The 24,234-nt window shown below is 42.7% G+C and overlaps 1 protein-coding gene across 1 annotated transcript in view; it reads right to left on the bottom strand.

Moving 5' to 3' along the window:
* LOC139660339 (poly [ADP-ribose] polymerase tankyrase-1) overlaps window positions 1-24,234 on the bottom strand; it is a gene marked incomplete at its 5' end in the record, with an annotated part of 30,647 nt that overhangs the window by 4,687 nt on the left and 1,726 nt on the right. The window contains 10 exons of the mRNA XM_071538450.1: window positions 1,373-1,478; window positions 1,776-1,850; window positions 3,434-3,531; window positions 3,823-3,943; window positions 8,421-8,500; window positions 8,970-9,156; window positions 11,823-11,903; window positions 13,374-13,562; window positions 16,436-16,545; window positions 20,538-20,757. Of these exons, the coding sequence (XP_071394551.1) occupies window positions 1,373-1,478; window positions 1,776-1,850; window positions 3,434-3,531; window positions 3,823-3,943; window positions 8,421-8,500; window positions 8,970-9,156; window positions 11,823-11,903; window positions 13,374-13,562; window positions 16,436-16,545; window positions 20,538-20,757 (1,267 nt within the window). The remainder of the gene's footprint in view (window positions 1-1,372; window positions 1,479-1,775; window positions 1,851-3,433; window positions 3,532-3,822; window positions 3,944-8,420; window positions 8,501-8,969; window positions 9,157-11,822; window positions 11,904-13,373; window positions 13,563-16,435; window positions 16,546-20,537; window positions 20,758-24,234) is intronic.

The raw sequence follows: 24,234 nt of genomic DNA, 5'->3' as shown, positions 1-24,234 counted from the left end.
TTGCGCGAACGGTTCAAACTTTAGTCCCGCCCACAAAGGCCCTGATTGGCTCGATTGTTTCTCTGAGCGAGAACAAGCCGTTGAAACACCAGACTCTCTGAGTCCCTCAACAAAATCTGAAGAGTGGAGGGACGAGGTTCAGGAGTCTGGAAGCAGACGAACTGATTTACTGATGAAGGCCGTTGCTTTTCTTCGTCTGTGTTCTCAAGTAACCTTTTCTACATGTTTGCTTCTGTGTAAAAACAAAACTGTTCTCTCAGTCAGAGGTTGAGGTGGCAGCCTATGGGTCTCTGTGTGTCTCTGTGTGTCTCTCTCCCTTTTTCTCTGCTTCCCTCAATGTGCATTCATGAAATAAAACTGAGTGACCTGACTTGACTCCTGGGTTGGCAAGTTTCTTGTTATCACTGAATTACATGTTGGTGGCATGTAAAGTGTTAAAATTCAGTTTTCCCAGCAGGGAACGGTTCCATGAAGGAGACTGGACTATAACCAGGCAGTAGAGGCACAGTGCAGCAGCTCAGTGGACAGTCAGGGTGTTGTGGTCGGCTGCTGGATGGGCGATGAGTTTAACTTCAGTGCCTCAGACCGGAGCTCAATTCCCAGCTTGTAGGAAGAAAAGTTCTACTGTGAGTCAAATTTTAATTTTTAGCTAAAATTTTTCTTAATGAACCAAAAGCCTTATGACCAAAGCCGTTCCCAAACCATAACCAAGTTGTTTTAGTTGCCTAAACTTAACTGTTAGCCAACCTCCAGCTGAAAAAGGCTGTGTCCAATTCATGTTTTTGTCGCAGAATTCAATTCCTGGTGGAGGAACGTCATTTTCACATAATTCCTGTCCACAGAACGTAAAGAGTTCAGAGTTCGTGCTCATTTCACAACTTTTTCTGAGATCATGTTGGGACAAAGATCACTGTGGAAAGTTTCCAGTATCTGGTTGAATCCATGATGAATTCAGGCTGCTCTGTAGAGGAAGGTCCGACCTGGTCACCATTACAAACTTGGATGTCTTAAAGCCGCTTACTATCCTCATTTGCTCAATAGCTCTCACTGAAATTCCTCTATTGTAGAGAGGTAACGCACACCAAAGGATTTCTGTAGAGAAGAGCTGATCACTGACGGTAAACAGGAGAAAAAAGAAAAGGTGTCGCACACTCCAGCTCCATAGAAAATACTCTTTATCTTATTAATGTTTTGGCCTTGCAGCGTTCTTCCAGATCAAGAGGCCGCAAGGCCGAAGCATTATCAAATAAAGAGTATTTTCTATGGAGCTGGTTGTGCGACACCTTTTCTTTTTTCTACTGAAAATCTCTCTACCAGTATATGAGGAAATCCACCATGTTGCATCTGTGATTTTATTCACATATTCATTTACCATGAAAGAGCATGCGCTCATTGTGGTGGTTGTGATTTTCGTCCGCAATTTCCTTCTGCCTGTGGGAGTATCTCTCTCTCAGCTTCTTATTCACCACCTTCTGAATCTGCAGAGTTGGAGGGAGGGAAGGAGGAGAGAGAGAGCGAGGGATGAAGGGTGAAAGAAAGAGAAAAAGTAATTATACCCCCTGTGCCATGAAGTCTGACTAAAACTCGGAATTGCAAAAGTCAAATAAAACTCCAGTTTAAACATTGACTCGGCCTAAGTAAGTTAAATAAGTTCATATTCCTTATTTGTGGTCCAAAAGAGAGAAATCGAGTGTTTGAGTGTCTCTGCGTGTGTGTGTGTGTGTGTATGTGTGTGTGTGTGTGTGTGTGTGTGTGTGTGTTTGAGTGACACGTACCTTAAGGATGTTGTACCGGCTGAAGACCCCGCCTGCGTTGCCTCCATCACGGTGTTCTCTGATTGTGCTCTGAAGCTGGAAGAGAAAATAGACGGACAGTAAGAGATGAGACAGACAGACACACCACATTTTTCTTTATTTTTACTATTTTCCACATTTTAGAATAACAGTAAAGACATAAAAACTATGAAATAACACACATGTAATTATGCAGTGACCAAAAAAGTGTTAAACAAATCAAAACTATCTTATATTTTAGATTCTTTAAAGTAGCCGCCCTTTACCTTGATGGAAAGGCAAAGGCTTTGGAAAGAAATTCATACATAGAAACACAGAACATTCAGTCAGGTGGGTCCAGACTGGTGACTGGGACTGAACGTTTTAAAAAGGATGTGTTTGGGGACAACACACATCCATTTCAGTGTGTCTTCTCATTAGCATACGGTGTGATAAGTGCAGCCCTCTCCGGACAGCGTTAGTGTCACGAAGGTACAAGAGAAGGTCATCATTTTACCAAGGTCATCTTCACCTCGGCACCTGGGGAATTTCATCCCATTCGGAACCAACATGTCAGTGATTTTCTCCAGGTCCCCGGTAAAAAACTTCCATCTGAAATGAGCTGCTGTATTTTGAGTTAACTCTGACGACCGGGGGTCATTTTAATTCTGTAAAGATCGACATCTGGTGTTTCAGCAATTACCGACTTGTGCAGCCGGCATCCGGATCACAAGGCTCATATTACCGGTGGCAGGTGGAGCAGCGTCACTCTTTACACCGGATTAGACCAAACTTTATTGATCCCCGTGGAGAAATTAGATCGGTTCAGCAACAAAAGTAATGGGAATCAGCGGGGGAAAAGAGACAATGAGAACATAAGCACACAAGTAGAATATAAAATAAGCAATGAAAGGAAGTCATGGTGCAGTGAAGCGCAGTTTGGTGCCCAGAAGAACAGAGAGAAGAGAGAGAGCAGAGGAGGAGAGAGCAGGAGCTCTTCCATTTCTACTAGTACCATTAGTACTGCTACTACTACTACTACTACTACTACTACTACTACTACTACTACTGCTACTACTTAAACCACCTAATGCACCCTAACAACTGCCTAGTACACCCTAGCAACCACCTGGAAACACCCTAGCAACCACATAGTTCACCCTAGGCAAAATCAAATCACAAACAGATGAAACTCTCTACAAGCGGCTCATATTATAGTTCCTCAGCTGGGTCACATGGCCTCGTCATCCAGATACCAGGTGACCAGGTTGGTGACTGTGTGAAATATCACTTGTTAATCCAGACAGGATTAAATCGACCCGGCGGGATTAAAATGACCCAGGACATCAGAGTCAACACAAAATACAGCAGGTAGTTTCAGATGGAGTTGTTACTGGGGAGCTGGAAAAAAAATCACTGACATGAGCCAGACCAGGTCTTACCAGGTGAGGTCTGCGACTAACACAGTTCATTATTTTACCATCCGGATGACTGACTCCGATGTGCATGGGCAAAATTAAAATACTGAACTCCACTGGGAACACTAATGCCGTCCAGAGAGGGCTGAAGTTCTCTGAGTTTAATAAATACAAGCAGGTGCTGCATCACCATCAACCTGAATCTGTGTGTGTGTGTGTGTGTGTGTGTGTGTGTGTGCATACTTCTTCCTCCACAGACTGGAACTCCTTATCGTCCGGTGCCAGGTCGATCAGCACGGTGCCCTGACTGGCACAGTGGAACGTCAGGTAGGGGTTGGCACCTGTAAACAAACACACACACACACACACACACACACACACACAACAAAATTGCATTAGCATGTTAAAGGTGTAGTGTAATATTGTAATGTGTTGTCTTATTTGGCTGTAGTGATATTCGTCCTATTTGTGACAGACAGACAGATAGATGCCATGAAGTATTCTTCTCTCTACAACGTTAACAGCAGCATCTCTATAATTTTGAGACCCAATATTCACATTCATTATACACCATCCTCTGTATGCATGTGTGTACTTGGGTGTGTGTGTGTGTGTGTGTGTGTGTGTCTGACCTTGCTGGCCTCCCAGCAGCCTCTCGATGCCCTTGATGAGTTTGTGTCTGTGACCGTAAGCGTTGATGCCGATCTCCTTCAGCTCCTCGTGCCCCATGTCTGCCAGCACGTCCAGCGAAATCTGCCCGGAAACAGCACAGCACAAAACAGCCAATCAGAATGTAGTGTAGATACACAAGAAGAGGCGGGGCTAAGAAGGACAAAAAAAAAAAATCACAAGCGGGGTAAACGCCAATCCCATCGCAAACCATGTTTTCAGTCTCAAGCCAATCTAAACGCCTATTTTGTCTTTTTGTTCGTCTTGTTTATGACTGTAAATCGATAAAGTACTACTTTGTAATCGTAACAGGTATTGCAATGCGTTCAGTGCGTTGCTTTCTGAATGAAGTTTCAAGTGAGAGAATCTGTCATCGCTGCATCATTACGATGAAGATGCGTGACATTCGTTGGATTTATTCAAGTAATGCCTCTAATTGTGCATGTGCAAACTAAATCTACCCATTTCTGCCAGCTCTCTGTCATATTTTTGAGGTGAAAATATTTTATTGGGCAATCAAAACTACAATGAAAAGTGATGGTGTGACACTGCAAGTGATAAACACACTTTATCACTTTCATTGTGGTATGTTTGAGCAGCTGGATCCTTGTGCAGAAGTCTTCACACAGCAGCAACCAAAAAAAAGAAAAACCCATTACAGATTTCGAGTGATTGCGTTGCCACAGAGTGTAACAGCAGATTATGCTTACACTGATCCCCGAAATTGCGAGCAATCAATAGTAATGAGCGCAAAGGTCAAAGACGTATGGCCCAGACAACAGATGTGACAAATATTCATGAGGAGTGACGGGTAAAGAAATAAGGGCCGAGGAGAAAAGGTCAGTTTTTCCTCTGAAAGGATGGTAGTAATGAAATTAGGCCATTGGTATGCAAATGACTGATAGCGATGTTGGGAGTTTGCTTATGGAGAGTGAAAATGAGCTCCGTGCTGCAGGCGGAGATAGTCCCGGCTTTTTAAACGGCCTAACCTTTACCGACTCTGAAAACACTTTTCTCCTGTGCTGCTGTGTCTCGTCTCTGCCGGCGCTCTCTCTCTCTCTCTCTCTCTCTCTCTCTCTCTCTCTCTCTCTCTCTCTCTCTCCCTCTCTCTCTCTCTCTCTCTCTCCCACGGTGTGAACCCGTCCAGCCTCAGACCGGGAGACACCGACACTCCGCTTCCCAGGCTGAACTGAGGAACCACCAGTGTTGGGGAGTAGTGAACTACATGTAATTAAACTAGTAGTTTAACTACATTTTGCAGTAGCTTGCTGGTAGTAGCTGGTAGAAAATTCTGTCATCATCTCCTCCCCCTCATGCCAAATGAAACACAGGTGAAATTTGTTAGTCCATATAACACACAGGGAGGCTGCAGCACAACTTGGTAGCAGCCTTCTCCAAAACAACTGAATTCAATGGGGACCTGTTCTTTAGAGCTCCAAAACAAAAACAGCCAAACAATCACACTGTGAACAGAAAGACCTATACACCATTATTTGTTGCAAATCAATCAGCTGTAGTTCAGATTTGCACTAAATGATGGTGTAAATATACTGTAGGTCTTTGTGGAACTCTGAAGAACTGGTCCCCACTGACTTCAGTTGTTTTGGAGAAGGCTGCTATGGAGTTGTGCTGCAGCCTCCCTGTGTGTTATATGGACAAACTTCACCTGTGTTTCACCTGGCATGAGGGGGAGGAGATGATGACAGGATTTTCATTTTTGGGTGAATTATTCCTTTAAATTACTTTTTTTTGCCATTTTTTGTGTAGTTAACTACTGAAACTACAAACTACAAACAATTTTGGGCCATAAAAGGAAAGGAATGATTTAATGATTGATTACTGTAATTGAACCCCCCCTTTGACCAGCCCCGCCCCCTTTTATTATACTGCGGGAGTGAATGGGGAGTAAGCATTCCATTGCACTTATTACACATGGCAATAAATGATTATTGCTATTTATTAACAAATGTTCAGAGAAGTTGCTGCATGCTATTTTAGAAGTGACCTGGCTAACTGAGTAATCCTGCTTGCTGTAATACCCGGACTGGACCTGGACTCTAGTGTCTGGAAGGCAGGAGTCTGACTGATGGACACTGTATACAAAACCAAAGCTGACATTCCTGCACTTTCCCATGAATAGTGGGGTATTTTACTTTTTGGTTTATGTATGACCTGTGAACTGAGTGGCATTTTTTGCTGGCATGTGACTTTTTTGTATTATATTTTGTTATAATTCACATCTATTATGTATCACATGTACATTGTCAATTTGATCTTTTTTTTTTACAAAGTAGTTTGAACTACTTTTTCTAAGTAGCTTTAGTTAACCAAACTAGATTCCTCCCTAGGTTAGCTTTGCTGTAGTTCAACTACTTCCATTGTGAAGTAATTGATAGCTTGCAAAGCTATGCTTTCAAAGTAGCTTCCCCAACACTGGGAAACACAGTCTGAAAATCTCCCTAATGCTAAAACATAAAACAAAGAGCGCTGTCAGAAATCAAACCACAGAGAAGAGACTTGATCGTCTGCCGTTTGCGCCCACAGGAGGCTGTTTGATATCTCTCACAGAGGAAAACACTTTACATCTCAAACTATTTTATCCAATCACCCCAACCTCAAAACAACGTGACAGATCCGACCGGTTGACTTCTCTGAGTTTTTCGATCAGCGGTGAAAACGCAGCATCAGTGCAATCTTCCCCTGCAAAACAGCATATGACTGGAATACACTTGGAACTAATTCCTCCGGGAATTTTCAATTTTGCGATTGTGATTGCCATAATTCATGTGAATTCAACCGAGAACGTGCAATTTTTTGCAAAATTACTGTCATTTTTCTGCATGAAATGGCACTTTTTTTTTTTTAATAAAATTGTCCAATCAAACCTCATGTCAACAAACCTTCCTTTTTCTACGACAACAAGGAGTTTTATAGAAAGAGGAGATGTGGATTCAGACAGCAGTGAGTTTAGTAGTTTCATGTGAGTTTTATTAACTGTTACAGGTATAAGTTGAATGCAAAATGTTTTTTATTTAACCTGCAATATAGTCTACCTCCAACATAAATAGACACTTTTTAAATCATCAAACATATTGAAATAAACTGATTTTATTTAGTGCTTGCATCTAAAAGTGGGAGTATTTGTTGTGTTCTTTTATCTTTCTATTTCACTTGATTTGAACTGCACTAGTTTACATTGTAAGTCTTTTATCTTTTGTATCTCTTGTCTGTACTTTTGCACTTTTTAATTGTAAATCTTTTACTGTCTTTTTTATTACTCTGTAAAGCACTTTGACTTGCCTCAGTGTATGAAATGTTCTATACAAATAAAGCTGCCTTGCCTAGTGCTTACTGTGCTGATGTAGATTTAAAGGTATTTTTTATTAAATCTGAAATTCAAGCACAGTATTTTCCTTTGCTGTAACTTTGAGCCCATGTTCATGTTGAGAAAAAAAAAGAAAGAATGAGCATTACAGTATTTCCAGTAGGTTCTCCGATGTGCTGTATGCTTATTATCACAGAAAATTATTATACAGTGTATGACTTATTAAAAGGAGGTAGCTGTACAAATCCCATTTTCTGACAGAAATCTGTTCTCATATCTAAAAACACCCAGTTCCTCTCTTTGTCACTTCACACTCCTCCTCCTTTCACCTCTACCTCACTCATCATCTACAGTAGGTGTTAATGAAGGTTTGTTTCCCTTTAAGTAAAACAAGAATTCACACACACACACACACACACACACACACACACACACACACACACACACACACACACACACACACACACACACACACGCTTCATTCTGCTCCTGTACAAACTCCTGTGCCAAACTCTTTTGCCAGCTGGCATCTCTCTCACCCTTTCCGTCTCTCTCTCTCTCTGTCCCTCTGTCTGTCTGTCTCTCTCTCCCTCCTTGCCTCTCTCTGTCTCTCTCTCAATCTCTATCTGTTTTTCCCTTTCTGTCTTTGTCTTCCTCTCTGTCTCTCTCTCTCCGTCTCTCTGTCTTTCTCTCTCCGTCTCTCTGTCTTTCTCTCTCTCTTTCTATCTCTCACCCTTTCCGTCTCTCTCTCTCTCTGTCCCTGTGTCTGTCTGTCTGTCTCTCTCTCCCTCCTTCCCTCTCTCTGTCTCTCTCTCACTGCCTATCTCTGTGTTTCCCTCTTTCTGTCTTTATCTTCCTCTCTGTCTCTCTCTCTCCGTCTCTCTGTCTTTCTCTCTCTCTCTCGTCTTTCTCTCTGTCTTTCTGTCTCTCTCCATCGGTCTCTCTCTCTCGTCTTTCTCTCTGTCTTTCTGTCTCTCTCCATCGGTCTCTCTCTCTCGTCTTTCTCTCTGTCTCTCTGTCTTTCTCTCTTTCTCTCTGTCTCTCCCTCTTTCTGTCTCTTTTCTCCCTGTTTCTGTGTCTCTCTCCTTCTTTCTTTCTCTCTCTCCCTCCTTCTGTCTCTCTCTCTCTCTCTCTTCCCCCTCCTAACTTCCGTTGTTCCCTCTCTCACACTCTCAAATGTGTGTGTCTTTGCATGTACATCTGTGTGTGTGTGTGTGTGTGTGTGTGTGTGTGTACCTGCTCCCTCTGGAAGATATCTCGGAGATGCTCCAGCCCCAGACTCTTCAGGAACTGGTTGATGGTCATGTCTAGCAGTGCTGCAGAGAGAGGAGAGGAGAGGAGAGGAGAGGAGAGGAGAGGAGAGGAGAGGAGAGGAGAGGAGAGGAGAGGAGAGGAGGGGAGAGGAGAGAAGAGGGGAGAGGAGGAGAGAGGAGAGGAGAGGAGGTGGAGGAGGAGAGGAGAGGAGAGGAGGGGAGAGGAGAGGAGAGAAGAGGAGAGGAGAGGAGAGGAGGGGAGAAGAGAGAAGGAGAGAGGAGGGGAGAGGAGAGGAGGAGAGAGGAGAGGAGAGGAGGTGGAGGAGAGGAAAGGAGAGGAGGAGAGGAGAGGAGGAGATGGAGGGGAGGATGAGAGGAGAGGAGGAGAGGAGAGGAGAGAGGAGAGACATCATGATGTCAGTGGGGTGATCGAGCGTTTCGGCCCACAACTCCCCCCCCCCTCCCCATGCGTGTGTGTGTGCGTGTGTTTGCGTGTGTGTTTGCGTGTGTGTGTGTGCGAGTGCATACGTACTCTCCCCTTCCTTCCTGTCAGACCCTGAGGCTCCGTCTGCGGTCCCCGTGGCTCCGCCCACCGTGATGTCACTGAGGGGGGCGGTCAGGTTGTCGATGCTGCTGGCCGCTGACAGGCAGGAGGGGGAGGGGGAGGGGGAGATGACCACGCCCCCTGTGGCACCCGTGCTCACCACACCTGCACTCACCTGGGAGCGGGACAGACAAAGATAAAGTTTAAAGGGTCTATGTGTGAGGAACTGGAAGATGTCAGTGTGTCTCATTTTTAATTCTGGGCGATTTAAGTGATTCTGATGCTAAAAAAGTCATTTATTTATTTATTTATGGTTTATTTAATAGGGACAGATAGACAAGGCAAGTATCATAGTGTCTATAGCAGATGCTAATTTGCAACACCCATATGGGCTTTTGTGAAAATAAGAGATTAAAACAGGTAAAAAAAAAAAAGAAAAAAAAAAAAGGTAAACTGAGTACAACCAGAGGTGGAAAGTAACTAAGTACATTTACTCGAATACTGTAAGTAAGTACAGTTTTGAGGTACTTGTACTTTACTTGAGTATTACCATTTTATGCTACTTTATACTTCTATTCCACTACATTTCAGAGGGAAATATTGTACTTTTTAATCCACTACATTTATTTGATAACTTAAGTTACTAGTTACTTTGCAGATTCAGATTATTAATACAAATTATAAATCAACTAATAAATTATGATATATTTTTATAGGTTAAGCTACCCAGCAGTATATAAAGTAGTGGAAATCAGCCCCACCTTTTCCAGCTGCAACATTAAAGTGATTCTTACACATTAATGCATCAATAATTATAATTCAATAATATAATATATACTGTATTATTCTGAAATGGGCCATTCTGCATAATGAGTACTTTTACTTTTGTTGCTTTAAGTACATTTTGATGCTAATACGTTTGTACTTTTACTTAAATAACATTTTGAATGCAGGACTTTTACTTGTAACAGAGTATTTTTATACTGTGGTATTTCTACTTTTACTTAAGTAAAAGATCTGAGTACTTCTTCCACCACTGAGTACAACAAGATACCATAAAACACACATTTAGTAGTAACATAACTACAGAAAACTAGACATGAGTACAAGTTTGTTGCTGAATGAACCAGGATTTGGTAACTCTCTTATAAGTGGTGAAGTTTGCAGTGTGATCAGTGATCAGGTAACGAGTTCCAGGACTTTGCTCCTTTCACAGAAAAAGCTGCCTGAGCAAAAAGAAGTTTTGCAGAATGAAACTTAACAGTTGCCACTTGAAGCTGCTCTGGTGGATCTGCTGCAGCTCTGTAGTCTCTTGATGTATTTACAGAAAGGCTGAGGAGCTGAGGTGTTTCCATTCATCAGCAAAAAAAAACAACAAAAAAACAAAACCCTCAACAATTCAGCTCGCTGTGCCGCCCCGCTCGCTGTGTTCAGACAGACGGACAGCAGTGACCGGGCTGCTCCGGCTTTGTTGCTGACTCATGCAGACAGGTGTGTGTGTCTGCTGTGATGACTCAGAATGTGGGTCAGGGGTTTTCACACAGCTGGGTGACGCACCTGGCGCCGTGACGCCCAGCAGCAACGCTTTGAAATATTTCTGTGTATAGAGGCTTTATGGTTGTGTCACAAGTCCTCTATCAACCACATCTGGCTGTATGCAAATTACTGCTAAATCTACAACAACCAACTATAAAACCTGAACAATCTTGTTGTGGTGTGGCTGTAGATACGTTCAGTAACGTTCTCAGTAAAAGTGAATAGTGTGATAAGGTGGATTTGTTTCCAAATGTAGGTTACTGTGACACAGTAAACTGTCTTGTCTTTAGCCCTAGTCTCTACTCCAAAACACTCTGATACCCTTTCCACCAACTGGAACCTGGTGCTGGGCTGGGCTGGTGCCGGTTCACAGTTGGTTCAACTTCCAAAACTTCTAAGAACCGGTTTGCTTTTCCACAGGGCAGAGCTGGCTAGAGAGCCACGTCATTACATCACTGTATACGTCTATATAAGTCTCCGCTTTCCCATCAACACTAGCTCCAACTTCAAGCACAACAACCAAAATGGTGGACTACGTCTCTTTACAAGTGTTGCTCCTGGCTTTGTGAGCCTTCACTGGCATCCAAACATGATTTCACATCCATGACCATGTCCATGAAGCTCTGGTTTTTTAACAATGGTGGTCTTTTTGGTCTTGTTGGTTTTGGTTGGTCACGATAATCTCGCCCCCAGCCCCTGACGTAAGCAGTTCTTTATTCTAGACCAGCAAAGTGTTGGTGCCACTATGGAACCAGTTTTCCTGGCCGAGAGCCGGTTCTTTGGCTGTCGAAACGCAAAGAACTGGTTCGAGATCAGGCACCGGCTCCGAACCGGCCCTCGAACTGCCTTGGTCGAAAAGGGGGATGAGTTGTAGCTTGAGAAGAGTCAGCTCAGTTAACCTGAACAAACTGTTAGCTAGCTAACTAGCCAGCAAACACACTGATGTTAATGTGAACATGCTAACGCTAGCTGCTATTAGATACGTTAGCTAGTGTGCTAATCAGATATGTTAACAAGACAGTGATGGTTAGCTGACCAGATGCTATGGTTAGCTAGCTAACAAGCTGACATTATCTAAAAACTAAATCAATCAGATGGATCAGTGATGAAATTATCAGTTCAGTCAGAAACCGTCTGTTCGATTCTACTGAGACGGACAAGTTACATGTGTATTTATGCAATCAGCTGTTCGCAGCCACGGTTACCCAAGAGCTGAGGTCCTCCAACATGGCCGCCAGAGGGTGTGTTATGTCACCTGAAAGCCCCTCTATACATGCGTGTGTGTGTATGTGCGTGGACACTCACCACAGTGGCTTGGGGTTTTAAACAGCTAGGCAGGGCATCTGGCGGCATGGCGTCTATCAACAACGCTCTGATGTCATCAGCCTGCGACAGACAGAGGGAGCGAGAGAGAGAGAGGGACAGGATGTAGATAAATGTCAGTTTGTTTGTATTCCAGCTGCCATCATGTCAAAGAAATACCAAGGAGATTATTGTTTTAGCTGTTCTACGTTCGTCTGCTGGTGCGATCTTCCCTGGTTCTCAAAATGAAACTAACCATACATTGTTTTCTGCTTTCTGTTTCTTTACGGTGATTTGGCACACAGGTGATTTAGTGTCACGTGTGTCAGCGTCCGAAATTAACATCTGACAAGTGCCAAATTCAGATAAAATGAGTCTTGTCTTGTCTGGTGGATAAATCAACACAGGTCACTCGCCACACTGGCTGCTAACTTTTTGAGACATTAACATTTGACATTAACATTCAGTTATACACAGTGTTTGTTAACCGGCCTAACATTAGTTGAAAATTAACTTTATTTCCACATTGCAAAATTAAAAAAATGTAGCCCAAGACAATAAAAGATCTGTTGTATGAGTGAGATAATATTGCTCTTGCTCTTGTTGCTCTTGTTTCTTTATTGGATTCACACAGTACCTGTCTCTATACATGAAATAGCACTGAAAACAGGTTGGGTGAAGTATTTCCTTGGAAAAATGTATATTAATTATTTTGGCTGGTAAAAATTCGAATTTGATTATATGTGTTTTAGTGAACCAGCCCTTGGTAGGTGAACCAAAAAGTTCATTTCAGACTGCATGACATGCAGTGTCCAAAATTTGCGGGTCACGGCTGGGCCGACACAACTTCACTTGTTGAGCTAGATGGCAATGGTGAGCTAACGTTAGCCTCCGGCTGCACGTCAACATTGCTAACGTTAGCATTCGATGAAGCATGGAAAAACCTAAAAAGAAAAATCTAATTTTGTCAGTTTAGCAGTATGCTCATCCTGTTCTATTTTTTCCTTCCTCTTTTGAGGGCCGCATTTTTGTTTGGGCTTGCTAAACATTATTTATGCTGCTAACTTATCTTCCATTTGCTGAAGAATACTTGCTTCTTGCTAAAAGGTTGAACCGTTGAGAAAAAACTGACGTCATGCAAGTTATCACAAATGACAGGGAGCAAGGTCATCGGACAAACAAATTAGAATTTCCCAGCAAGCCTTCTTCCTTCGTAACTTTTGAGAAGAAAGCAGCCAAATTAAATAAGTGGTGGGTAGAAATAATATCTATTTTTAATAAAACATGCAGTTTTGGAACATTTCAATAGGGACAAATAAAAATACATAAAAATGACTCAAAACCAGAAGTGTTATACACAAGGTGGGAAGGTGGTATATATCGCTATCACAAGCACAAGTAGTGATATACTTGAATGTTTACTTTGAAGACTGCGTTAAACGGTCAATGCGTGAGAGGCCTTCCTACATGGGCCCCTGACAGCTTCTGGGCCAGCCGATATTTACGCCAGTGCTGCATGTATTAATAAAGCCTCTGTGTTTCTGCCCGCCGTACCGTTGCCAGGTCCAGCGGCGTCTGGCCCTCCTGGTTCTTCATGGTGGGATCGGCTCCGTGGGCCAGCAGCAGAGCGCAGAGCTGGGTCCGCCCCTTCTGGGCCGCCTCGTGGAGCGGGGTGAACGCCCACTTGTCTGTGGCGTTCACACACGTGTTGTACTTTATCAGCAGGGCGGCGATATCCACGTGCTACAGAGAGGAGGAGGAGGTACAGAGAGGAGGAGGAGGAGGGAGGGAGGAAGAGGATTAAGGATGTGGAGGACAAGGAGAGGAGATGAGAGGGGAAAAAAGAGGAATGATGGGAAGGAAATGAAAGGAGAGAGGAAGAGGAGGAGGGAAGAGGAGTAAGGAGGTGGAGGACAAGGAGTGGAGATGAGAGGGGAAGAAAATGGAAGGATGGGAAGGAAATGAAAGGAGAGAGGAAGAGGAGGAGGGAAGAGGAAGAGGAGTAAGGAGGTGGAGGACAAGGAGAGGAGACGAGAGGGGAAGAAAGAGGAAGGATGGGAAGGAAAGGAAAGCAGAGAGGAAGAGGAGGAGGGAAGAGGAGTAAGGAGGTGGAGGACAAGGAGAGGAGATGAGAGGAGAAGAAAGAGGAAGGATGGGAAGGAAATGAAAGGAGAGAGGAAGAGGAGGAGGGAAGAGGAAGAGGAGTAAGGAGGTGGAGGACAAGGAGAGGAGACGAGAGGGGAAGAAAGAGGAAGGATGGGAAGGAAAGGAAAGCAGAGAGGAAGAGGAGGAGGGAAGAGGAAGAGGAGTAAGGAGGTGGAGGACAAGGAGAGGAGATGAGAGGGGAAGAAAGAGGAAGGATGGGAAGGAAAGGAAAGGAGAGATGAGAGGGAGGTGGAGAAGAGAGGAAAAGGGAGAACAGCAGCAGAGCAAAGGTGTGAAGTCTGGTGAGTGAGTGCTACATGTAAATTGCAATGAGATAAAATAGAATAAATAGCATTGTCAGAAATAGAAACTGTGATTTATTAACTCCATCACAGTCCCTGGCTCTCTCTTCTCTGTCCTTCCTCCCTTCCTTCCTTCCTTTCTTCCTTTCCTCCCCTCATTCTTTTTCCCTCATCGTCTGTCTCCAGATCTTTTCTTCGTGTCAAACACAATGTAGCTCGTTCCTGAGTGACACTAGGGGATGCTACAGTGTGTGTGTGTGTGTGTGTGTGTGTGTGTGTGTGTGTGTGTGTGTGTGTGTGTGTGTGTGTGTGTGTCTCCAGAAAACACAGCTCATCAACTTTTCATCCAGACAGTGTTTGTTTCATGACTCTGTCAGTAGCGGAGCGCTGTCAGACTCTGAGACAGCTGAGAGCCAAAGCTTATGGAAAATGTTTTTGAAAATAATACAGACTAGAATTTATAACCTCCTCCTCTCCTCTCCTTTCCTTGTCTCCTCTCCTCCTCCTCTCCTTGTTTCCTCTCCTCTCCTCTCTCCTCTCCTTGTCTCCTCTCCTCTCCTCCTCTCCTCTCCTTTCCTCTCCTCATCTCCTCTCCTTGTCTCCTGTCTTCTCCCCTCTTCTCCTTGTCTCCTCTCCTCTCCTCCTCTCCTCCTCTCCTCTCCTTGTTTCCTCTCCTATCTCCTCTCCTCCTGTCCTCTCCTCTCCTCTCCTTGTCTCCTCTCCTCTCCTCTCCTCCATGGTGGGACACACAAACACACAAACTGCTCTCCAATTATAATAGTGGGATGCAGCTGTCCAGTGAACACACACTGTCCGTCAAAAGTTTGGGGACACTTTGCCATTTCTAAAAATTCTAAAAGTATTGTTTAATTTTCTCTATTATTTTTCAATGAAGAAGTAAGGGAAAAAATGCCTGCAAAAATATCAATTTCCTAACACTTTGGATGTATTTCTTCATGTTGATCAGAGTGTCTCTGTGGTGTGAAGAGAAGGTTTTTCAAGGCAGAGGGTCTCTGACTGTCGGCATGAAGAGAGGTTTTTTGTTAATGTTTGTTTTAGTTTTATCATCACAAATATTTGCATGTATGATTTTTTTGTCTCAAACTAAACTAGTTAGTCTTCAATGGGGTTAAGTTACTGCAAACCGACAAAGAAAACATGCTGATTTATTTAACATTTTCAAAAGTTAGGTGTTCCCAAACTTTTGACAGGCAGTGTAAGTGTAATGACGCTAATAATAATAAAAACATGCATAAGTTAAAAAGATTAATTTCAGGTACAAAGGCTAAAAAAAGCTTTGCTCTCAAGGACCAACTCCAGTTCTTTTGCCAGTGCCTTGGTCAGGGGCACTGACAGGAGTCTTTGATGGTGGGAGGAAACCGGAGCACCCGGCGGAAACCCACACAAACACGGGGAGAACATGCAAACTCCACACAGAAAGGACCTGGGACGGACCTGGAAAGGACCTGGGACGGACCGGAGTTCGAACCCAGGACCTTCTTGCTGTGAGGCAACAGTGCTAACCACTGAGCCACTGTGCCGTGCATGGTGGTATATTAACTCTCTATTAATCTCTGCTGTGCTTAGGCCCAAATGGCCTCCGTCTGGGACGCATTCGGCCTCATTTACAACAAAGTGTAAATGCAATGTGTCTCCAATCCATTAATCCAACCCAGAAACAAACAAAACTAACAGGAGCTCAGACAGTGTTGTCTTTGTCATCATTGGGCTGTCAGGATGCTGGTGGGTGGGGAGCGAGAGAGACGAGGCGTTTACTGTCAGTTTAAAGGATGGAAATATTACGAGGGAAAGTGACAATCTGGTGAGGGAAAGAGAACTCAGATTTCAGTGTGTATACCGCAGAGGAGGGATGGGACGATATATCGAAATTCAATATATCATAAGACAAAAATGTGTCAGTCCGTATGTTGTGTCAGGAACATGAATGGTGATATCAGCTCCATGTTATTCTGCTGTAGTAATCACTAATGAGACTCTTGACCATCACAGTTTCACGAGCTCTCCATCCAAATTATGTTATTGTCACTTTGTAATGACATTTTCAAGTTGTTGTTTACACTCTAGCGGCCAATGGCATCGCTAGAAAGATTTGAGACTCAGAAATAAACAGAATTCTGCACAGTCAGACTTTGTTGTGACTGAACTTACCCCATATGAAGCAGCGTTGTGTAAAGGTATCAGCCCTCCTTTGTCCTGTGCATTGACATCAGCTCCATGCTCCAGCAGATACTCTGCTACCTCCAAGTTGTTATAACCAGCTGAGAGAGAGACATACAGCCAGACAGAGAGAGAGAGAGAGACAGAGGAAGAGAGAGAGGAAGAGAGAGAGAGACAGTGAGAATGAGAATGAGAGAGAGAGACAGAGGAAGAGAGAGAGAGAGGTAGACAAAGGGAGAGAGAGAGAGAGAGAGGTAGACAGACAGAGCAAGAGAGAGAGAGAGGTAGACAGACAGAGGAAGAGAGAGAGGTAGACAGACAGAGGAAGAGAGAGAGAGAGGGGAAGAGAGAGGGAGAGAGAGAGGGAGAGAAGAAGAGAGAGGTAGACAGAGAAGAAGACAGAAGAAAGCAGGGTCAGAGTAGAAACAAAAATGTAGATGGGTAATGAGACAGAGAGGAGAGAGAGGGAGAGAGAGAGGAAGAGAGAGAGAGAGGTAGACAGAGAAGAAGGAAGAAGAAAGCAGGGTCAGAGAAGAAACAAAAATGTAGATGGGTAATGAGACAGAGAGGAGAGAGAGAGGAAGAGAGAGGAAGAGAGAGAGAGAGAGAGAGAGAGAGATGTCAGCCAGCCTCGTCTCCAGCCTGACAGCGTATAATCATCTCTCCTCTCAGACAGACAGAGGGTGAGTGGGTGTCTGAGCGGTCAGATCTATGGAAATATCACAGAGATCTTCAAAGTGTTCTTCAGCCGTTTCATAACTTGTACAGCGCCAGTCAGACTACGACAAAATGTTCCAATTTACAACGATCTTTTGATCGTGAGAAAGACGAGTCTGGGTTCATGAGACTGTGCGGAAAGAGCACGATGTCTTAAAACGTAAGAAATGTTTTCCGTGCATGAGAAGAGAGAGAAAACGGTTGTATTGTGTGCTTTGAGTTTATACAGATTTTGTGTATTTCAGCATTTTTTTAACATCATTATGGATGGATGTGTGTGAGTGTGTGAGTGTGTGTGAGTGTGTGTGTGTGTGTGTGTGTGTGTGCGTGTGTGAGTGACTGCAAGGTGCCGCAGAGGAAAGTCGTATCTCTGATTATCTCTGAAATCGATGCTATCATGATTACAGAGATGTGTGTGTGTGTGTGTGTGTGTGTGTGTGTGTGTGTGTGTGTGTGTGTGTCTCTTTACCTTCGAGGACCTACAGCACCTCGATGCTATCAGGACTTCGAAGTTTCACACAAAGTTTATGTGAGTTCCAAGGTTATTATAGCAAACTAAAACTAAACTGAAAACAAAAAAACAAGACTAACTGAACTAAAACTATCTTGTCTACTTGTGAAACTAAAAAAATCATTAGAGATGTGTGTACATGTATGTGAATATAAGGTCAGTGGCCACTTTATTAGGTACAAACATCACAAAACATCACATTTACATGGACAGCAATAATCCAACTACTGGCCTCATTCTAAATAAGACAATATAAGACAAAAACACGTTAATATTCCTGTTTATGTTCTGCAGAGCAAAGTCAGATTAACAGGAGGAGAATCACTGGAGACACAGACAGTTTGAGACTTTACTGAAAACTTCATGATATCCATTTCCCTCAAAATCCTGAGCATGCTGACAGTTTCAGCCTCACTCCCAAATGTTGGGACTTCGTTTTTTTTTCTGCTGTCAGTCTCTTTTTCCTCTGTAAACAAGATCCAACCTCTGGAAGTCAAAGCCAATCCTCTGATAAGAGAGTCCCGGTTGGATTCAGGTGTTTAAAGTCTAAAATTACCTTCAAGAATGAGATTAAAATCAGAATACTCCACATGTCTTAATCATTAGTTGTTTTTGCTGTAGGAAATAAAATATGATATTGTGTGTTTGTCCTATATATCTTACAATGGAGTATTCAGTAAAGGATCTTCATGTGATCATGTCCTGATCACAGCTGTAATAAGTGCATGTATGACTTCCACATGATATTAGAAGTTTAGCCCTCAGACTAGTGTTCACTGTTAGAGACAATCATGTAAGAATAGACTTTATGTTAGTGTGGATTGTAGAACTGGTTTTGACTAATTTGAAGTGTGCTTATGACATCGGCCATACATAGATTTCTTAGAAAAGGATAAAAAAAAAGCAACTATACATACTGAAGTGTACAAAGAAACTGATATTTCTACCTTTTGGTCAGAGAATATCCCGCAGCCCACTTGAGTGTGTGTGCTTGAGGTTTTCTCTCCAGACATGTCTGAATACAGAATCCACGGAAGACTCTTGAACCTTTGCTCATTCATTTTGACCCACAAGGGTGAGACTCATTTTTTTTACACTGCTTACTCCGACTATGACCTTATTCAAGTTCAGGGAATCAGAAGATGCTGTTTACAAGGCAATTTCTTACTCAGACTTTTCTTTTAATGGGGGTTAATATCGGCTGATTGCTGTCCATGTAAACTTCATCCTTCATGTTCCGAGTGTATGTGTGTGTGTGTTCCTGTGTTTGTTTCTATATGTTCCTGTGTGTGTTTCTGTGTGTTTCTTTGTGTTCCTGTGTGTGTTTCTGTGTGTTCTGTGTGTTTCTTTGTGTTCCTGTGTGTGTTTCTGTGTGTTTCTTTGTGTTCCTGTGTGTTTCTGTGTGTTCCTGTGTGTTCCTGTGTGTTTCTTTGTGTTCCTGTGTGTTTCTGTGTGTTTCTTTGTGTTCCTGTGTGTTTCTGTGTGTTTCTTTGTGTTCCTGTGGTGTGTTTCTGTGTGTTTCTTTGTGTTCCTGTGTGTTTCTGTGTGTTTCTTTGTGTTCCTGTGTGTTCCTGTGTGTGTTTCTGTGTGTGTTCCTGTGTGTGTTTCTGTGTGTTTCTGTGTGTTTCTGTGTGTTTCTTTGTGTTCATGTGTGTGTTTCTGTGTGTTTCTGTGTATTTCTGTGTGTTCCTGTGTGTGTTTCTGTGTGTTCCTGTGTGTGTTTCTGTGTGTTTCTGTGTGTTTCTTTGTGTTCATGTGTGTGTTTCTGTGTGTTCCTGTGTATTTCTGTGTGTTCCTGTGTGTGTTTCTGTGTGTTCCTGTGTGTGTTTCTGTGAGTGTTCGTTCTGTGTGTGTTTCTGTGTGTTCCTGTGTGTGTTTCTGTGTGTTCCTGTGTGTGTTTCTGTGAGTGTTCCTGTGTGTGTTTCTGTGTGTTCCTGTGTGTGTTTCTGTGAGTGTTCCTGTGTGTGTTTCTGTGTGTTTCTGTGTGTTTCTTTGTGTTCATGTGTGTGTTTCTGTGTGTTTCTGTGTGTTCCTGTGTGTTTCTATGTGTTTCTGTGTGTTTCTGTGTGTTTCTTTGTGTTCATGTGTGTGTTTCTATGTGTTTCTGTGTGTTTCTGTGTGTTTCTGTGTGTGTTTCTGTGTGTTTCTTTGTGTTCATGTGTGTGTTCCTGTGTGTGTGTTCCTGTGTGTTTCTATGTGTTTGTGTGTGTGTTTCTATGTGTTTGTGTGTGTGTTTCTGTGTGTTTCTATGTGTTTGTGTGTGTGTTTCTATGTGTTTGTGTGTGTGTTTCTGTGTGTTTCTATGTGTTTCTATGTGTTTCGTGTGTTTCTGTGTGTTTCTGTGTGTGTTTCTGTGTGTGTTCCTGTGTGTGTTTCTGGTGTATTTCTTTGTGTTCCTGTGTGTGTTTCTGTGTGTTCCTGTGTGTGTTTCTGTGTGTTCCTGTGTGTGTTTCTGTGTGTTCCTGTGTGTGTTTCTGTGTGTTTCTGTGTGTTCCTGTGTGTGTTTCTGTGTGTGTTTCTATGTGTTCCTGTGTGTGTTTCTGTGTGTGTTTCTATGTGTTCCTGTGTGTGTTCCTGTGTGTTTCTATGTGTTTCTGTGTGTGTTCCTGTGTGTTTCTATGTGTTTGTGTGTGTGTTTCTATGTGTTTGTGTGTGTGTTTCTGTGTGTTTCTATGTGTTTCTATGTGTTTCGTGTGTTTCTATGTGTTTCTATGTGTTTCGTGTGTTTCTGTGTGTGTTCCTGTGTGTGTTCCTGTGTGTCCCTATGTGTTTCTTTGTGTTCCTGTGTGTTCCTGTGTGTGTGTTCCTGTGTGTTTCTGTGTGTGTTCCTATGTGTGTTCCTGTGTGTGTGTGTGTGTGTGTCACCTGCGAGGTGCAGCGGGGTGGAGTTGCGCCCCTGTGTGTCCCTGCAGTTGATGTTGTCCGGGCTGCAGAGCTTCTGCACCCGGGCCAGGCAGCCCTTCTTGGCGGCGTCCAGCAGCGCGGCGTCGCCCCGCAGCAGGTCCTGGATGTCCGTGTCCCCGTCCTTCACCAGGTCCAGAGGCGTGTTCCCGTCCCGGTTCTTCTTGGTCGGGTCCGCTCCGTGCTGGAGGGAGGGAGGGAGGGGAGAGAGAGAGAGGGAGGGAGAGAGAGATGTTAATACTATTTGTTCACAGTGTGTCCGTGCATATAGACTGAAAAGGAAAAGGTTATATTCAAACTTTTACAACTGAGCCAATGTTTGTATTTGAAATGTCAAGTTCTCCTGGTCCGGTTCGGTGAGAGGTGAAGAGGATGATGAGGAAATGTAATAAAATCTTCTTCTTACAATAAGAGGAGAGAAGGTGATAGTCGGGGTTAGACCGCTACATCAGGATGCCAATACAGCTGGCAAATATTGATCTTTTATTAAAAATTGAAGCCAGTCAAGTCGTCCCAGCTGATCTGATGGGAGGTTCCTCCTGACCACAGATACAGGAAAACAGGCTGGAAAACCTGATATGAAATTTGATTTTCTTTGCATATTTCATTTATTTATTTAAATGTTCAATGTTTTGTTTTTTTTGTAAATGAATTAATTTAAAGGCAGTAATGCTTCCCAGAGTTTCTCCACCAGTGAACAGGTGTGGTGGGAGTATACTGGCCTTCAATTTTACAATCCAAAATGTCTCTCTCTGAATGAAACTCTGTTAGTGTCAGCAGCTCTTTAAGGCAGAGACCATATCCGGGTCTAAATGAGGATCTTGATTATATTCCCTTTGCTATAAGAGTTATGGTATTATGGTTATGAGTTTGGGATGTACTTGTATGTTTATAAAGCACTTAATGGTTTATTTGAGTGTTCATTTCTGATCTCCTTCAGTGTTATGAACCCTCCAGACCCCTCAGGTCTTCAGCTGCTGGTCTGCTTACTGTTCCAGGATCAGAACAAAGCATGGAGAAGCAGCTTTTAGTCTTTATGCTCCTCATGCCTGGAACAAACTTACAGAACTGATCTGACCTCTGCCTCCACTTTACAATCTTTTAAATCAGGGCTTAAAACGTTCCTGTTCGCCAGGGCTTTTTAAGAAATCTAGGGCAACACTCATCTGCACTGTAATATTTATTTATTTATACCTTTTTTATTTTCTTTAAATGTTTTTAAGTCTTTTATCTTGGGATCTCCTGTCTGTACTTTTGCACTTTTTAATTGTAAATATTTTACCTTTACTGTATTTTTTATTACTCTGTAAAGCACTTTGAATTGCCTCAGTGTATGAAATGTGCTATACAAATAAAGCTGCCTTGCCTTGTACCTTTTCCTTTCTTTCTGATGTGTGTGAGGGGGATGCCGGTGCCTAGGATTCTTCTTTTTGTATTGGAAACATAATATGTATGTATTGTATGTATGGATGTAAACATTGTAGATATGTGACTGCAGATCATGGGTATGTGACAAAACAGCCATTTCCTTGTCATGTGACCTAATAGAGATTATATATGGCACCAAGGCTATGCATGTGCCGCATGTGTCGGGGCTTTTTAAACATATTTATGCTACGTATTATCCAGTAAATAATAAAGGCTTTGTATTGGAAGAGACACATTTTTTTCTGCCAAAACATAATATAACGTGTGTGTGTGTGTGTGTGTGTGTGTGTGTGTGTGCAGTGCTGTGTTAAAAAGGAAATGCTACACAATGCTGGCTGGCTGTACAACATTATTTTAAAAAACCCTAACAGCTTAAAGCAGCACATGTTTCCAACTGTGTGTGTGTGTGTATGTGTGTGTGTGTGTGTGTGTGTGTGTGTGTGCAGATACACGTGCATGTGCTTGTGTGTATCGTGTTAAGTCGACGATGTTGATTAAATGAGAGTTTCTGCAGCTCCATATGGCAGCAGCACAGCGGTGATGTAACGTGTCTGGAGGTGTGTGACGGACAGAGAAGACAACAAAACAAACTAAACACTCCAACATTTCACAAGACTCATTTACACTGTAGATGTTACAGTCAGGTACTACACAACGGATACGTTCAGCCCAAAGTAGGCAAAGTTTGTTCAAGCTGTGCTGACAATTCCCAGAAAGCATGAGTAACCATACTTTTTGTTGAATACTCAATTATGATTGGGCAACAAAATCATTCAGAGGTCTGTTATTTCTGAATAGCAGACCGCTGTTTCAGATCTAATCACATCAATCTGGAGTCAACGCCTTGTCCACACTATGCCGGGTAAATTTGAAAACGCATCTTTATTTCTATTAGTTTTGGCCTTTCTGAGCTTTTCAAAAACGCCGACGTGGGATTGTCATGTGATCTCAGGCGGTAGTCACATTCCCAAAAGACTCTCAGTCTATATTCTCCGTGGCTTCGGCGATCTTGTAGTCGTTCCTTACTTTCAAAAGGGGGGATGCAGCCTTTTTTAACTCTGCTCCTAAACTGTGGAACACCCTCCCGAAGAATATTAGAGAGACGGGCTCTGTAAGCATTTTCAAACACCTGCTAAAAACCTCTCTTTTCAGCTTAGCTTTTAAATAGCCTTCATTTTAACTCTTTCTGTTCAGGATCCCAACAGAGCTGACACGGGAAAGTACGAATTTTCATTGGTCTTGTCCAGGTAATGCTTACTTGCGCATGAGTGAACAGTATATGTGGGGGGGGACAGAGCTTTACCCTGTATGATCCTCATCCATCTGTGAATGGTGAGGTTTTTGACCAAGAGGAGAATCTGTGATTCTCGTCTGTCTTAGGCAGTGAGATCTGACGTAAATATCAGATCAAGAGTAGAATCAGGAAGGACAGGGGAAAAGAAAATTACAGAAAAACATATGGGTTCACTCACAATGTGCATCTAAAAGTGGGAGCATTTGTTGTGTTCTTTTATCTTTCTATTTACTTGATTTGATTCTTTTAATGCAATGCATTTTGCTTGTTCTTTTATATGAATTTTATCTTTTTATCTGTCTTTTATCAACAGTTGATTTCCCCTGTATGAACTCGTGGTACATCAGGTCATGTGATGTCAGAAGAGTAAGAGCTAGATAAATTCCTCATACTCTATTCTATATGGATTGCAAACTATTGGTTCATGAACTGGATCAAATATTCAGTGTTTGGCACTAATGGATGCAGATGCAGATTTTGTCCTGTTTGGATCTGTGTATTGTGTCTTGTGCTTAGCTGGCTGTGTTTGTATGTTTGTATATTTGCCGTTTTTCCATTGTGGGATATCTCCTGGAGCGTTATTTGTGGGAGGTTTATGTTTATGTTTATGTTTGGATGATGTTTATGTTTTTGTTTATATTTATATTTATGTTTGGATGATATCTACTGTATGTATTGTGCTCTGAATAATTCCATGAGGGATGGGTCACGTAAATCAGTGATTCTCAACCTTTTTCATATCAAGGACCCCTAATTTAGTTCACATTAGTGCCACGGACCCCCCACTTGAATTTCAAATCTCAGAATATTTTCATTGTTACATATGATTTTGTCCAGAATCCCATGACTATCTGTATTATAGGTAGAGAGATAACAGAGAAACTATGATCAAAACAGTCATTCTTCTACATTCTCTAATTGTGTTACCTTCTTGTAAAT

The sequence above is a fragment of the Centroberyx affinis genome, unplaced genomic scaffold (assembly GCF_046629955.1).
Source record: "Centroberyx affinis isolate AG114_WGS23_722 - 3 ecotype Tasmania unplaced genomic scaffold, CSIRO-AGI_Caff_v1 ptg003276l_1, whole genome shotgun sequence".
NCBI lineage: Eukaryota > Metazoa > Chordata > Actinopteri > Beryciformes > Berycidae > Centroberyx > Centroberyx affinis.
Note: the sequence above shows the minus strand (reverse complement) of the source record. Positions and strands in the feature narration are given on the sequence as shown.